Below are 16,662 nucleotides of genomic sequence, written 5' to 3'. Positions count from 1 at the left end.
ACCCTAGGAAGCAACCCCTTTCCCCCTAGTGACGCCAAGCTCTCCTGCTCTGCCGCCGGTTACTATGAGCACCGTTCATGTAGGGGACAGCCATTGTTACCCAGGGCCACCAGAACCCTATGGTTCAGCTGGGATTGGGAGATGGGTCTGAGCACAGAGCATGGACTAGTGACTGGCTGGTTCTCCTGAGTGTAATCAGCTGGCTTCCCTGAGCCAAGCAGGCCGGAGCGCGTACCACCCGGGCCAGCAGAGAGGGTGGCAGGATGCCGGGGGTCTGTTCCTGGCTCACTGGGCGAGTCATTTCACCTCTCTGTGCAAAAAGGTTCCTAAACCCCATTTACAAAAACCAGACAGTAAAGCCAGAGGGACACATCTCCTCTCTCAGGCTTCAAAAGTCACTTCATTGGGGGGAGGGATAGCTCAGTGGTTTGAGCATTGGCCTGCTAAACCCAGGGTTGTGAGCTCAATCCTTGAGGGGGCCACTTAGGGATCTGGGGCAAAAATCAGTACTTGGTCCTGCTAGTGAAGGCAGGGGGCTGGACTCGATGACCTTTTGAGGTCCCTTCCAGCTCTATGAGATAGGTATATCTCCACCCTCCAGACACAATATTTAAATAAATCCCCAAAATATCACCCTGTAACCTTAACTCTGACCCTAGGAGATGGCAATACAAGGCAGAGTTTAGAGTGAAATATGGACTGATCTATCATAGATGGAAGGTGTTAAGCTCCTACAGTGAGGAAGGATGGTCCAGGGGTTAGGGTGCTAACTTGGGACTTAGAGCTGAATTCAATTTCCTGCTCTACCACGGACTTGCTTGGGCTAGGTCCCACTTTCCCCATGCCTCAGTTCCCCTTCTGTACAATGAGGATAACTGCACTGCTGTGCCTAGGGTGTGAGAGGATAAATCCATTGTGGCTTGTGATGAGCTCAGATACTATTGTATGTTACAGATAAGAAGACAGAAAATATCATATTGCCTCTATATAAATCCATGGTACGCCCACATCTTCAATACTGCATGCAGATGTGGTCACCCCATCTCAGAAAAGAAATATTGGACTTGGAAAAGGTTCAGAAAAGGGCAACAAAAATTAGGATGAGAACTGCTGCTGTATGAGGAGAGATTAATAAGACTGGGACTTAAGTAAATCAGGAAGTGTTATTTACTCCTTCTCATAACACAAGAACTAGGGGCCATCAAATGAAATTAATAGGCAGCAGATTTAAAACAAACAAAAGGAAGTATTTTTTTCACACAACACACAGTCAACCTGTGGAACTCCTTGCCAGAGGATGTTGTGAAGGCCAAGACTATAACAGGGTTCAAAAAAGAACTAGAGAAGTTCATGGAGAATAGGTCCATCAATGGCTATTAGCCAGGATGGGAAGGGATGGTGTCCCTAGCCTCTGTTTGCCAGAAGCTGGAAATGGGCAACAGGGGATGGATCACTTGATGATTACCTGTTCTGTTCATTCCCTCCCCTCTGGGGCAGCTGGCATTGGCCACTGTCGGAAGACAGGATACTGGGCTAGATGGATCTTTGGTCTGACCCACTATGGCCGTTCGTATGTTGTTAACTTGGGGCAGATAAGTACCTTACCCACTGCACTGCCACTGAAAGCCCTTTGAAGTATTTGGCTAAGTGCTAAGCATTTTGTGCACACTGTAGTGAGCCTGAGATAGGACCAACCCAGCCCCACATCCATCCACCCCCCAACTTTGGGCCTGGAGCCAAACTTGGTGTCTCGCCCCACCCTCTCTAATGGATGGAGCCAAACACCTGCCTTTGGGGCCAAGCAGATCCCAAAGTGAGCTTTATTACTGGGGCCCACTGTGACAGGCACAAAAGATGAATCTTAAGGTTAAAGGGACAGCAAAAGAACAAAGCAGATTACCTTAGTAAATGAACAAAAGCCCCAGACTGCGCTTAACACACTAGATAGGTAGGATACAAATGAACAAATTCTCACCCTCAGTGACAAACGGGCTGGCAGATTCTTAAGGCACAAGTTGCCTCGGCTTTCCCAGGTTTTCTTACACAAGCTAAAGATCTTAGCCTGGGACCATCACTTCTCCCAGATCAGTCTTTGTTCCTCAGGTGTTTTCAGCTGTGTTGTTCTAGGGAGAGTGAGGACCCCTCACGTTGTCATTGTCCCTCTTTTATATCTTCCCCCCACATACTGGAAAGCTTTTTTGCTGTGACCTGGGTCAAAGAATTCCCATTCTGTAGAGCTATCTCTGAGAGGTTTCTATTGCACACAGTTCCTGGGGTAGCTCTTGCGTGCATTTCCTCAATAAGCCACTAACATTGTTTGGCCTCATCCAAAGTAGCCCATTTGAAATACAGAGACATGGTCAATATTCCCAGCTTCAGATACAGCAATGATACATGCATACAAATTGGATAAACACATTCAGTAAATCATAACCTTTCCACTGATATCGTACAAGACCCATCTTGCAGTCTCTCTTAGTTATACCATATTCATATCATAACCCTATTTCTATGAAGAATACGGGGCGTAACGTCACACCCATATCTACACGACTCGTGCACTGTGCTCCTGCCTCCCAGCAATCGGGGGCCTATCTCAGGGCATCCTGACTGCAAAGGCTGCTGACCAGATGTGGCCGTGTGAGCCAACCCATGAGAAACATGTTGGTTTTGTCTGTTATTTGGACTGTAACAAAGCCACTGACGGGCCACTTATTGCTGAGCTAAACTGCCTGGCTGCCGGGGACTTCCTGGGCCCAGCGCGATAGACTGACGTTACAGTGGGGTTTGTAAAGCGCTCTCTGATGTGTCACTTTGGGAATGAAATGACAGGTGAGCATCCCGGTTACTCTCCATTAGGTGAAATGAGAACGGCTCCCTGGGTCACTGGCTCTATGCTAGGGCGATGCCCCTTTATATGAAGTGACAGAGACGGTCTCTTACTAAATATACGTACAGCACCCAGCACACTGGGGCCTTAATCCTGAATGAACTTCCAGGTGCTACTGTAATACTACTATTAAAAAACCTCAAATAATTGTTTTGAAGTGTTATTTATTGAAAACCCCCCACATTTCTGTGAGCGCCAGAGACGCACAAAGCCAGCCCCGGCTGCTCTGTCCCACCCCGGTCGTCCCGTGATCCCATGTAGAGCTGTATGTTAGCAGCAGCTGCCCTGGCGCAGGTAACATGGGCAGGCGCTGAGACCGAAAGCTTCTCTCCAGCTGGCTCCATTGTGGGGCCTGAGGCTGAGCCAGATTCTGTTCACAAAATAATCACGAGACAGACAGCAGTAGGGACACTCCCCTAACCAGGGCTTCCAAGTGCTGCTGTCCATCAGACCCTGTGCTGACGAGCCGTCCCATCTGATGCCCGTAGGCAATGCCAAGCCAGAAGGGAGAGCTCTCCTACCCTCCTTCAGCTCCAGCGGACGCCAGCAGCCTTTAACCTGGTCAAGATGCAGCCGGGTCAGATCATCCACTGGTCTTGGTCTTGCTCAGCTCCTTCCATGTCCACCTTGGGCAAACGACACAGGAAGGATAGTCCTTCAGCTTTCCCGAGTCCATTCCCAGCAGACAGCCCACAGTGAGGCTGGCCCTTGGAAGGGACACGTTGTGGGAGGGAGAGACGGGAAATGGGAGGCAGGACTCCTGGGTTCTATTCTCAACTCCGCTGCTAAGTGACATGGGACAAACCAGCATCTTTGTGCCCCAGTCTGTCAGACACTTGCAGCTGATCAGAGCGCAGTAATGCAACACCTTGTTCACACTGACACCCGGGCGTTTCAGCCAATGTGCAACAAGTGTTAATCTTCTCGCCGAGGTGGAATACCAGGAGCGCTGTAGCCCTGGAGTCAGAGCGCTCTACGTGCCTTGCCAGTGTGGATGGGGAGTGAGCTAGGGCACCCAGGGCTGCTTTAATGCGCTCTAACTCGTAAGTGTAGCCAAGCCCTGGGACAGTGATATTCCCCAGCTCCCGGGGGGTGACTGGAAAAGTCACTGAGACGGCTCGGAATTGCTCCCGGTCTCCGGAAATAATACCAATCCCTGGAGCTCTCCCGGCTCCCGACAGGGCTCCTGCAGCAAGGGGGAGGGATTTACCAGCAGGGCTGAGAAAGTGAGAGGAAGCTGCCTGGAGACCCCTGCGATGGGGGGTCCTGTGAGGCATCTGTGCAGGTTGTTTCATCAGCCCAGTGTCAGGAACATAGACTGGAGCTGGGGTTGGATGATCAGGCAGCTCATTCCCACGTGGGGTTCGGGGGTGCTAGGGAAACTCCCAGATTGACCTGTCCTGCTCCCCTGCCTGGGTATCGCTGCTTTCCCTGCTGGGGGATGGACGTAGCTGGGTGGTGTCGCGTCCACAGATCCCAGCCACCTCTCTGCGTGTCCCCCCACGCGCTGGGATCTGTGGACGCGAGAGTGGCTCGGCTGCTGAGGTTCACCAGGCCCCACCCCAACGTACCTCATTGATCTCCCCATCGTCCGGGGACTCGTTATAATCGTTCATCTCGTCCATGTCCTGCATGTCCTCGTCGTCCTCGGAATCCTCTTCACTGTCTTCATCGTCTTCGTCATCCTCCTCTTCCTCCTCATCGTAATGCTGCAGACGCCAGGGTAACCCACAGCTGTCAGCGCCCTGCAGCACCGCTCCCCAGCCGGCCCTTAAGCCCCATTCCCCCGGCTCTGCAGCTCTTGCCTCCCATGGCGGGGCTTTCCCTCCCCCAACCCTAGGAATCAACCCATCCTCTGGCCCAGAACCCCCTGCACCAGCACTCAGTGCCCTCAGCTCCCACAGCACTCTCCCTCCTCTCAGCAGCCCTTCCGGCTCACCCACCCACATGCTGGGGCCCACAGATCTCCCATAGCCTGTAGTTCAGTTCCGCACCAAGGGTGGTGAGCTGGTAAGGCGGGGGTGGGAGACACTCCCTCCCCACTCAGCATCAGACCCATGGAGGAACCGCACCACTAACGAACACAGGAGAGTCGCAGAGTACAGCAGATCACTTCCCATTCACCCCGCTTCCTAGCATGGAATCTCTCCCTCCTCCCCGCCAGGGTCTCGCTTCATGGAGACCTCCTTTCCAGAGGCGGTGGCTAGTGGGAATACAGTGAGCCCCTCCACCTTGTGGGCTGAGCGTATGGCCTCCCTGGTGCTCCCAGCCTGAGGGAGGGGAGGAGGGTCTCGTCATTTTCCAGGTCACTGGGAGCTTCTAAGGAGCTGACCCCCAAGGAGCCCCTGGCAGTCACATGTGAACAGAGTGTTCCAACGCCCTCTAGTGGTGGCTCTAATTATAGTTAGGGCCCCACGGATTTTTTGCAAATAGGAACTAACACAAAATAAAACATAAGAACATAAGAACGGACGTACTGGGTCAGACCAAAGGTCCATCCAGCCCAGTATCCTGTCTACCGACAGTGGCCAATGCCAGGTGCCCCAGAGGGAGTGAACCTAACAGGTAATGATCAAGTGATCTCTCTCCTGCCATCCATCCCCACCCTCTGACAAACAGAGTCTAGGGACACCATTCCTTACCCATCCTGGCTAATAGCCATTAATGGACTTAACCGCCATGAATTTATCCAGTTCTCTTTTAAACAAATTCACTTGCAGAGGTGGCTCTTTTCCCAAGGGGCTGGGCCCGGCTCCCTGCTTTGGACATTGCACCCAGGTACACAGGGCTGCAGCGCCACTCACTCAAATTTGGCCTGGCCACCCCATTGTCATCACGACGGAGGGGCGGCCAGGCCAAACCTCAGCGGTGCTGACCCTGTGCGCCATGTTGCAACGCTCTGAGCAGGGAACCGGGCCCAGTCATGCAGGACAGGAGGCGCTGCTGTGGGGTGGGCTTGCCCTGCAACCCCCCTGGGTCTCTCCCCACCATGCAAGACCCAATGCCCCACCCCCTCCGGGCTTCCCACCTCCCCCCAGGGGCAAGACCCAATTCCCCCTGCCTCCCACATGGATAAAATGGAACAACACTAAATCCCCCTTCCCCCCCCCACAAAAAAAACCCAATAAAAATAATTTCATGGGGCTGTAGTTATAGTACTACTCAGCACAGGTGAGCGCTCTACTGGACTACACTACCCAGAATCCTCAGCAGGAAGTTATGTGCACCTGTTTAGCCAGTTAAAAACCCAGCACATTGGATTGTTAACCGCACAACCTCCAGATCTTAACAACCAAAACCCTACAGCACAGGAAAAGGGCGCCAGGATTCTTACCTCGGAGGCAGGTTTTCCTATAGGGACCAAATTATTGTCTTTTTCGGCAATACTCTGCAGCTGGGGGGGGGAAAACAGCCAGAGGAAAGTCAGTCTGAAAAAGCTGATGCTACACAACGCCTCAGCACAGTACCCTGCAAATCAACTGTCTGAGGGGGATAAAAATCAGCCTTGGTTTTCCCTGGGAAGGTATTGCGCAATAAGGCTATACCCTTTCTTTTAAAACATCCAGGAGTGGCCGTTGGCAGAGGCAGGATGCCAGAGTAGATGGAACAATTGTCTGATCCATTATGCCAGCTGCTAAATAATCTGGAGCGCTTGGGTCACGAAAGATTCAAGGATAAAGTGCCGCTGAAATGCAGCCACTTCTGGGTGGCAGCTGCTTAAAAAGTTGCCTTGTGTTATGTGCTTAGGCCAGCAAGTGGAGAAGACTGTATCCAACTGAAACCACAGGCTGAATTTACACAGGTTTCAGAGTAGCAGCCGAGTTAGTCTATATCCGCAAAAAGAACAGGACCACTTGTGGCACCTTAGATTTAATCTATTTCCCCACGTTAAGTATCCTCACACCTCTTGTCAACTGTCTGAAATGGGCCATCTAGATTATCACTACAAAAGTTTGGTTTTTTCCTGCTGAGTCGGTATGGCTACTTCCACCTTTTCATGTTCTGTATGTATAAATATCTTCTTACTATAGGCTCCATTCGATGCATTTGATGAAGTGGGCTGTAGCCCATGAAAGCTTATACTCAAATAAATTTGCTAGTCTCTAAGGGGCCACAAGTACTCCTGCTCTTTTTGTGAATTTACACAGATTACCCACAGGCCCTGGGGTTCACAAAACCACTGTCAGGGGGGATCTAACGACCACAAGCGGCCAGGACCTTGATTGTACATCGCACCCGAAGGCGGGCTCTCCCTGCAGCCCAGCTCCCCAGCCTCATCAGCTCAGCACTGGGTCACTGACGCCCATCGCGGCAGCACAGTCCCAGGCGGTCCTTAGAGGTCTCCCAGGCCTGCTAAGCAGGCGCTAGGCGAGGCAGAGAGTGAAGCGCGGAGAAGCCGCAGGAGGAGGCAGGGAATGCCTGACTCTCGGCTAACCCGTGCTGGAGGGCGCCGCGAGGGCGAGGGCGTTTTGCGCCCACGCCGCACGGGGAATGCTGCTCGCTGCTCTCTCCGGGCCGGCTCCGTGGGAGCGGGGGAAGAGCTGCAATCCAGGCTTGGCCGGGTCCGTAACACGGGGCATGGCCATGGGAGGGGGAAACGCGCCAGTGGGGGTCCCAGCTCCCCAGGCCCGACGGAGCCAGAGGGTCCCTGGGCCCAGGGGGCAGCGCCCCCCGGGACCCCGCCGCTCACCCAGGCCTGGTGCTGCTGCTCCTGCTGCTGCAGCTCGTTCTCGTCCACGCAGGGCCGGTCCAGGTTGAACCAGAGGGACTCGGTGACGCGCGGGAAGAGCGAGGGGAAGACCGTGGACATGGCTGGGGGGAGCGCGGGGGGGCGGTGCACGTGGTTTGGGGGGGGTCGCACCCGGGATGGGGCTCCAGGGGTATGACGGGGCGGGGTTCCCGGCTGGGGCCGAGAGGGGCGGGGCTTAGGGGGGCGGGACTTCCGGGCCAGCTCCGGAGCCACGCGGAGTGGCACGAGGCAGCTCCACTCACCGGACACCAGAGCCGTGCCCAGACTGCGGGTGGGGGTGGGGGGGGAGGATGGCGTGACCCGGAAGCATATTCTCCTGCGCGCCGGAAGTGACAGTGTGGGAGCCGCGGGAGCCCCTCGGCTCACGCATGCGCCGTGCTAGGGAGGCTCGTGTCTGTAGCGCGAAATCGCGTCCCCACCCCCACCCCGCCTGGGGAGTGCCTGTGGCTGGCTTTAGCCCCGCCCCTCGTCGGGCTGCGTCGCTAAACGCGGATCCGCATGGGGGGGGCCGGAAGCTCCTGTCACGGGGCAGCCCTCAGGGGCTGCTCCGCGGCTACATGCCCCTCCCCCCGCGCTGCGCGTGCCAGGGGCGCTGTGACGCGGGGCAGCGCGCGGGGGTTAAAACCCCGGGGGGAGGGGCTGCTCCCGCGCGCAGGGTCCCACGGCACCAGGGCTGGGGTCGGGCGGGAATTACCCCCCCCGGTCAGATGGGGGGGGGGGTCACGTTCCTCCCCTGCGGGACACGTTAACTCTGCAATTGTCGTCCCCCCCCGCCAACCCGCCCAGCGCGCAGGAGAACATCCCCCCGCCCCCCCCCCCGGGCAACTGCCTCCGGGTAGCCCCGGCTCTTCCCCAGCCCCCCCCCCCCCCCCCAGCAGCGTGCCACGTGCGTCACACAGGGAGCCGCGTCATTAGCCCCATTCGATCGGTGGGGAAACTGAGGCACGGGGCGGTGACATGACCGCAGGCTAGTAGCAGCACCAAGACTTGAACTCCTCTCTTCTGATGCCTTCTCTGCTTCACTAGCAGGGGCGGCTCTATAGTTTTTGCTGCCCCAAGCATTACAGTCCGGCGCGCCTGCGGGAGGTCCGCCGGTCACGCAGATTCGGCGGCATGCCAGTCCCGCACCTTTGGCGTACCCGCCGCGGGACTGCCGCCCTCACAGCGACTGGCAGGCCACCCCCCGCGGCTTGCCGCCTCAGGCACGCGCTTGGTGCGTTGGTGCCTGGAGCCGCCCCTGTTCACTAGGCCACCGTGATGATAATCTCTAGTAGCCCTCAGAGCAGGTGTGTGAGTCTATATTTGTTTGTAAAGCACCACTTAAATTAGTATTAATATTGATGTAAAACCATCTGTAAGGCCCAGCTTGACAAAGCCCTGGCTGGGATGATTTAGTTGGGGTTGGTCCTGCTTTGAGCAGGGGGTTGGACTAGATACCTCCTGAGGTCCCTTCCAACCCTGATCTATGATTTTATGATCTGGTCCTTAGCTGCGTCAACAAGGAATTCAGTGGAGCTCTGGTATTTTCAAGGTGTATTTATCATCTCTCCAGAGGCTGCGACAGAACAGCAATTGGCCAGTGAAAGAGTTAACGGTATTTTAATACGTTGGGTAATTTCCTTTTGTTCCTCAGCCAACCCCAACAAAATGTTACTGCTGTCATAAAAAAGCCAGAATGCTCTGCCACAGGCCCACAGCCAAGGCGATCGTGCAATAAACCCCATCAAAGTCCTGGGGAGTTCTAACACGGCAATCAGGGGACATTGTGAAAGTTTGTCACGGCTGGAATCTGGTGTCTTGTTTGCAGAAGGCGTGGACTGGGTTGAGACCTGGTGCACCCACACAGGCATGTTCTAGTGAGCTTGGCATGAGCAAGGAGCTGTATGCCCTACCTCCCGGGCGGGTGGTGGAGATCAGACAGTTAATAAAGTGCTTTTGACGATCCGGGCTAGTCATGAATAAATGCCTCGGATCATTTGGACAGAAACAGGCCCATGGGGTTTACAGACTCGGGCAGCCCCTCTGGATTTGCAAGGTTAGGAAGGCACCATGCCTAAGGGGATGGTGTCTTGTCCAGAATGCTCTTTACTCCTCTGAGATGATTGTGGGGCTTGAACGTCCCACAGTGGACATTGGGATGAGGCAGGGTGGTGCAGTGGTTAGGGCCCCTGTCTCTGGCCTGACACAGCCCTGCTAACTCCTGGGGGATCCCGGTGTAGTAGAAAGAGAGCTTGAGACATGAGGCATGGTGTAAGAGACCTGGTATGAGGCCCGAGGTTTGAACTAAAGTAGTGGTCAAGCCCTGATGCTATGAAGCAAAGGTAGTAAGAGTCAAGCTGGGAGCAGAAGTCAGGCCCTGTTATAAAATATGTCTGCTTACAAGTTCACAGAACCTGGCAAGAACATGGTATTGCAAAAACACAAACATGCCTGAGAAGTGGTAGGCACAGACCACTTGTGATGCTCTGTTCCTCGGGGGAACACCCAGCACCCCCACGTTCATCGTTATAATATGATTGTGTGATATCCAAAGCAAAATTTGTCATGTCGGGTGTCTTCGGAAGGCTTGTGATGCACTGAGCATTCTTATAGTGATGTTATAGGTTGTAATTTCATGTATATAGTTATGAGGCTGAAAATGTATCCTCATGGCTTAAAACTAGCCCAGGCAAAACTCTCCAGGAGCAGAGGGGCAGTTCACACCTCATCAGGGCATGTATGGGACGGGACAAACCCAGCCCAGCCTCACAGGAACAAAGGGCACTGGCCTAGGCAGCAACAAAGGATCTGTTGGACTCTCGAGTGAGTCACCCCCCTTCCCTTGGTCAGTTTGGGTCTCCGATGAGGTAATGCTCACCTGACTCTGAATGGGAGCAGGGGCAAAGCCAGAAGGAAAGAAAGAACATGATAAAAGGGAGAGACGTTTGCCATGCTCCCCTCTCTTCCACCTCCCATCTACAGACACCACCACCAAGCGACTGAAGCGCTGACGAAAGGGGAGAGCCTGGCTGAAGAGCAACCAGCCAGCCTGTGGTGAGAAGAATCTAAGTTTGTAAGGGCATTGAAAGTGTTAAAATCAGCTTAAAATACGTTTTGCTTTTATTTCATTTGACCAAATCTGACTTGTGCTTTGACTTATAATGACTTAAAATCTATCTTTTTAAGTTAATAAATTTGTTTATTCTACCTGAAGCAGTGTGTTTGATTTGAAGCGTGTCAGAAACTCTCCTTGGGATAACAAGGCTGGTACATATCAATTTCTTTGTTAAATTGACAAACTCATATAAGCTTGCAGCATCCAGCGGGCATAATGACACTGCAAGACGGAGATTCCTAGGGTTATGTCTGGGACCGGAGATATTGGCTAGTGTCATTTGGTTGCACAATCCAAGCAGTGGCTGGCCAAAAGTGCTCACTCACATAGCTGGGAGCAGCTTACATGCTAGAGGCTGTGTGTGAACAGCCCCGGAGTGGGGCTTCTCACAGCAGAGCAGGGTAAGACTGGCTCCCAGAGTCAAGGATTGGAGTGACCTAGCAGATCACCAGCCCAGATAACACCAGGGGAATGTCACACCACTCACACAAGCACATTCCAGAAGTGTGGTACCAAAACACCCCGATACCAAGTACGGTACAAACACATTCCCCAAAGATAACAGGAACATGCCTACCCCTCTTAAAGATAAGGTCAGGATGACAGGGTGATGGATAGAAATGTTTTCATTGAACCAACATGTACAAGGTGATGGGTGGTAACTAACCACATCAGAGAGGCAACACGTAACTTGTTTGCATCAAGGTATAAAGAGGTCTCAGAGGGAGTGTCTTTGTCTGGCCTAGGGGGGGAATGGAAAATCCCACCATTCACTGGGCTGGTCCCTTGTAACGGGCATACATGGCTCAGTAGTTCTGTAGAGTCAACGGGATACTAGGACCGTGCTTCATTGACAATAAACCTGACCAAGCGCCTTCGCTACTGAAACGGATCTGTGGTTTTACTGGGCCGTTTGGTCGAGGTGTGCCGCGTCTGCACAGAGCTGGGGCAGCACACTGAAAGACCACACATACATGCCGCCAATGACTAACTACAGCCCGGGCATAGAGGTTTCCCACGACCCAATTTCACTAAGTCACCCCCAGTTCAGAAGTGATGCAGCCAGAGCCCCCAATTCGTCACCAGCCATGCCCCTGAGGGGTGGCTTACGCCTCTTCCCTTCTTTTCTGGCACCCATGCGACTCCGTGCTGGGCAAGCTGTGGTGGTGCCTGACTATTTTGATAGGTGAGACACAAATCACAAAATACCAATTCCCTCCTCCCCCCCAATGTGTAGTGTAATAGCTACTTAGAAGGAAGAAGCAGCAGCAGACCTGGAAGCAGGAGCTGCCACTGCTACCCAAGTTGGCATGGGTGGCGGAGCATGAGATGGCCCTGGGGTGTTGGCATCGACTCCTTGTGCCCATGCATGGGGCCCATTGAGGAGGTGCAAGCCCCATCCCTGCCCGCTGCAAACTCCATCCAGCCCAGGCTTAACTGCTGCAATCCTGCCGTGGGCTCACCAAGCTGTGGTCACCACAGCAATGCCCTGATAAAATGCCTCCTGGGCGTGGTGAACTGCCATGGTAACAAGGCAACTACGTGAGGCACTCACCGCTATACCGAGATTTGAGCCTCACGCAGCCCCACATGCTTTGAATTCTGGGGGTTGGTGTTTGGCTACTGCAGAGAGTGAGTTGTGACATTTAAATCCCCCCCCAATTTGCCCTTAAATCTGTCAATATCAAGTCAATAAAAACAAACAAACATGCAAAATGGATGTTGTGGCTTTTGGGAACTCTTGGGTGGACTGCACCTCCCGTGCTTGGGCTGACAAGCCGCCCTTGTAGGGTGACCAGATGTCCCGATTTATAGGGACAGTCCCGATTTTTGGGTCTTTTTCTTATATAGGCTCCTATTACCCCCCACCCCCGTCCCGATTTTTCACATTTGCTGTCTGGTCACCCTACGCCCTTGCCAGACATCCAGGGGTGCTGCCCTTGAGAAGATCGGCAATACTGCTAGCTGGCCAGGAGCGTAAAGCCCAGCGGCCAGGGACCATTAAGGAAAATAAAACTAACCCTTGCAAAGGAACGAAACACCAAAAAGTGTAACAGAGAGGGGGACTTTACTGGAAAGAGAAAAACAGAATGAGCTGCATTATACTACACAACCAGCTTAGCCAGGGGGCAGCTTGTCCTCTGATTATCCCTATTCCTGTATATGGAAACGTGGCTTTTAGCAAGTCCCTTGTCTTTGTAATTAGCCGCAGTGATCCAGATCCCATAGAGATTACCCTGAAGTTCACCCAAGTGAATTGCTCCTGTCACTTTATCAGGTACTTTTGCTTGTGTGGTAACATCTCTGGAGTGAAGATAACGAGAACCGCTTGTGCTTCGATGGCGTTTTTCTCACCCAGAGCTCAAAGGTGAGCAGGCCAGCTTGCCTGTCAGTCATTCTGGGGCTCTAACCACTAGCTCACTGTGCCTCACGTATTCACCATTGTGCGATTACAGCGCATCCAAGGGGTTCAAAGTGGTGTCCACAGAGTAGGGTGACCAGATGCCCCAATTGTATAGGGACAGTCCCAATTTTGGGGTCTTTTTCTTATATAGGCTCCTATTACCCCCACCCCACATCTCGACTTTTCACACTTGCTGTCTGGTCACCCTACCATAGAGTAGCTTGGAGAGATACAACATGGCCTAGTGCACAGGGGGCTGGCCTGGCCTGGCCTGGGCTGCAGAAGTCCTGGGTTCACATCCTGGCTCTGGCAGGTGACAGTGTGTGAGTCATGCTATGCTAAACACCTCCTCATAGCAAACCTCTCTGATATTGGGGAACCCAGGTCAATGCAAACACAGGCTAGGTAGAGTCCTCAGGTGAGTGGGTTATTTATTGAAAGCTTAGAAGGAAGAGGCCTGAGCAAGAAGTTCTATGACTCCTTTATCTCACATGAGATACAGAGCAAAGGAAAAGTGCCCAGGAGGTTGGACTGTATAATCATTGGCCAAGGGTTGATCAGACATCTGACCTTTGAAATGAAGAGCTGGATTGTCTTCTTCCATGGCACTAGGCTGCCCTCCAGGCAAACACACTGAGCTCTTTGTCTGTTACTAACTCTGAAGGTAATGAGCGCTGATTAAAACTAAGCCTTGTTAACCACAGCACCCGAGTTGCTCAAAAGCGTTCAGAGCTGGGGGCTTTGTTATTAACTCCAGCGGTGTAGCTGCTCTGCTAAGCAGTTGCTTGAAGCTACTGAGAAGAACTTGTTTTGGTTTGGCCTTTCTGTAAGGTATGTTCCCCTGATGTTTTAATGTGTTTTTCTGATGTGATCAAGGCTAGCTGGTGTCTTATGTCTAGAGTTTAGGTGTAAATGTAATTAGCTTTGACAATGCTTTATAAGGCTGTTGTAGGGAGGAGGCCCTTAATCTGTAGTTTATAGGCTAGTACCTGAAGATGGAGGAAATCACTTAATAAAAATATTTGTCAGCCTCCCATTTTTCTGCATTATTTTTTTAAAAAGGAGGGAGGGCAATCTAAGTGTTGCTCTCAGGTCTGTATCTTCTGCCTTCAAAGGGCTGTAGAAACTAGCTCAGGGGATGCAGAAGCCAGTAACCTAAAATGAAAAGAAATAATTTTTACTCTTTCCCTTTAAAATTCCCCCGTGAACTGGCTTTTGTGAGTTTCACATGCTCTTCGGGCTTGTGATCCTCACAGCATAACATTGTGCTAGTGTGTAACTGACTAGTCTGGTTTCCCGGTCCCAGCTGAGTGGAAGGTAACAGTAATCAGACAGTGCTAGGTGTAAGGTAGTTTCCTTCCCCACCCCAGTTAAAGGGCTACTAGAATAACTTATTGATACATTAGAGCTGGCTAAGAGAAAAGCCCCAGGAGTGACTCAAGGACAGGAAAACCTGCCTCACACAGAGAGACTCCAGGAGCTAGATCTGTTTAGTTTAATTAAGTGAATGCTAAGGTGTGACTTGATCGGTTCCCAAGTACTTACATAAGGAACAGAAATTTAATAGTAGAGGGCTCTTCAATCTAGCAGAGGAAGATCTAACACAATCCAATGGCTGGGGAAGTTGAAGGCGATATATTCAGACTGGAAATAAAGTGTCAATTTACAACAGGGAGGGTAACTAACCATTGCAACAACTTACCAAAAGTCATGGTGGAGTCTCCATCACTGGCAACTTCTAAACCCAGACCGGCTGTTTTTCTGAATGATTTGTTCTTGTTCGAGCAGGAATTAATTCAGGGCAGGTCTCTGGTCTGTGCTATACAGCAGGTCAGACTAGGGGATCACAACGACCGGATGATTTATAAATTCTACTTCTCCCCCTGTGTCCGCTTGAGGGATTCCAGTCTCGTGCTATGGTTGCCTGCATTCAGAGAGCACTGAGATAAGTTCAGGAGTGTCCCCATCTGTGAAAGGGGTAATGTCACAGGAAGAGGTGATAGGGCCTGGTGTTGGTGCCTGATTGATTTCTCTCCCAACCCAAAGGCCGGGGGGGGTGTTGGAGTTGAAGGCGCCGGGTTATAGGCAGGACTGTGAATTTGTATATGGTAACAGTCTGCAGTACGTGGCGTCTGTGCAAAGTGGGGAGGGATAGCTCAGTGGTTTGAGTCTTGGCCTGCTAAACCCAGCATTGTGAGTTTAATCCTTGAGGGTGCCACTTAGGGATCTGGGGCAAAAATCTGTCTGGGGATTGGTCCTGCTTTCAGCAGGGAGTTGGACTAGATGACCTCCTGAGGTCCCTTCCAACCCTGATATTCTATGAAAGACCTGCCTGTGGGAGAGCTGATGGTCAGTGTCAATGCTTAACCTTTTCCCCATTGCACAGCTGTGGGGCGAGCCTCGCCCTTACCTCACAGAGGGTTGTACAGCTGGCCATGTTAATGTTCAGAAAGAGATTTGACTGGATCTGAGACTGGTTAACAGCAGCTGGCCAGGAATCCACTGGCTCAAACCCAGTAGTGCTCAGTCACATGAATCTCTGGGCAAGGGTCGGATTATGCAACCAGAAGCAAGTGCCTGGTGCTGTAATGCAGAGGGAAGGGAAGGGAAGGGATGCACCCACGGGTGGGTGTTGGGTGGAGAGGAGCTCACAGCGAGGGTGGAAACCAGCAACTCTTGAGGCGAGACTGTGGGCGCTCAGCTCAGAGCATCGAGTGAGACTTTCAAGACAAAGGAGAAGTCAAAAAGGTGGGGGCATCACTTGTGTCTCACTGAGATGCCTAGGATATAGAAGCCGCCAGAAGGTGGCTTCGTGGTCACTCTCTCTTGGGTTTTCATAGCGCACCAGGCTGTAGCACAGGGGTGGGGAACCTTTTTTCTATCAGGGGCCACTGACCCACAGAAAAAAATCAATCACAGGCCACACACAGCCCCGCAGGGGGCACGGAGGCTCGGGGCTTCCCCTAGGCTCTGGGGTGGGGCCAGAAATGAGGGGTTCAGGGTGCGGGAGGGGGCTCCAGGTTGTGGCAGGGGGTTGGGGTGTGGGAGGGGGTAAGGGCTCTGACTGGGGGTTTGCGCTCTGGGTGGGGCTGGCGATGAGGGGTTTGGGGTGCAGGAGGGGGCTCAGGGCTGGGGCCAAGGGGTTTGGAGTGCGGGAGTGGGCTCAGGGCTGGGGCAGGGGGTTGGGGTGCAGGTGGGGGTGCGGGGTCTGGGAGGCAGATAGGATGTGGGAGTGGGTTGTGACCTGGGGAAGGCAGTGTGGGTTGTGGTGCGGGGTTTGGGAGGGAGTTAGGGTGTGGGAAGGGGTTCCGACCTGTGGCAGGGGGTTGGGGTGGTGGGTGTGGGGTCTGGGAGGGAGTTAGGGTGCGGGAGGGGGTTCCGACCTGTGGCAGAGAGTTCGGGGTGCAGGTTCCGGCCGGGGTGGTGCTTACCTCAGGCGGCTCCTGGTCGGTGGTGCAGCAGGACTAAGGCAGGCTCCCTGCCTGCCCTGGATCTGTGCTGCTCCCAGAAGTGGGCGGCATGTC

At 53.1% G+C, this 16,662-nt stretch overlaps 1 protein-coding gene across 1 annotated transcript; it reads right to left on the bottom strand.

The window, feature by feature from the left end:
• Positions 1 to 3,045: 3,045 nt before the first annotated feature.
• ANAPC15 (anaphase promoting complex subunit 15) lies at positions 3,046 to 7,722 on the bottom strand. Its single transcript, XM_065415514.1, has 4 exons — positions 7,581 to 7,722; positions 6,225 to 6,284; positions 4,462 to 4,599; positions 3,046 to 3,516 (listed from the first exon to the last, which is right to left on the bottom strand). Exons 1-4 carry the CDS (start codon positions 7,698 to 7,700, stop codon positions 3,469 to 3,471), a joined length of 366 nt encoding a protein of 121 aa, XP_065271586.1. The 5' UTR covers positions 7,701 to 7,722; the 3' UTR covers positions 3,046 to 3,468.
• Between the last annotated feature and the right edge of the window lie 8,940 nt (positions 7,723 to 16,662).

The sequence above is a fragment of the Emys orbicularis genome, chromosome 1, assembly GCF_028017835.1.
Source record: "Emys orbicularis isolate rEmyOrb1 chromosome 1, rEmyOrb1.hap1, whole genome shotgun sequence".
NCBI classification, from domain to species: domain Eukaryota; kingdom Metazoa; phylum Chordata; order Testudines; family Emydidae; genus Emys; species Emys orbicularis.
The sequence above is the reverse complement of the archived record's forward strand: the minus strand, read 5'-3'. Positions and strand labels throughout refer to the sequence as shown.

What these genes read in the sequence shown, in the direction of transcription:
- ANAPC15 (XM_065415514.1), bottom strand. Translation starts at nt 7,700, where the DNA reads ATGTCCACGGTCTTCCCCTCGCTCTTCCCGCGCGTCACCGAGTCCCTC. An exon ending in AGCAGCAGCACCAGGCCTGG is followed by an intron (nt 6,285 to 7,580) that starts GTGAGCGGCGGG and finishes TCCCCCCCCCAG; the next exon opens with CTGCAGAGTATTGCCGAAAA. An exon ending in ACGATGGGGAGATCAATGAG is followed by an intron (nt 3,517 to 4,461) that starts GTACGTTGGGGT and finishes CGTTTGCCCAAG; the next exon opens with GTGGACATGGAAGGAGCTGA.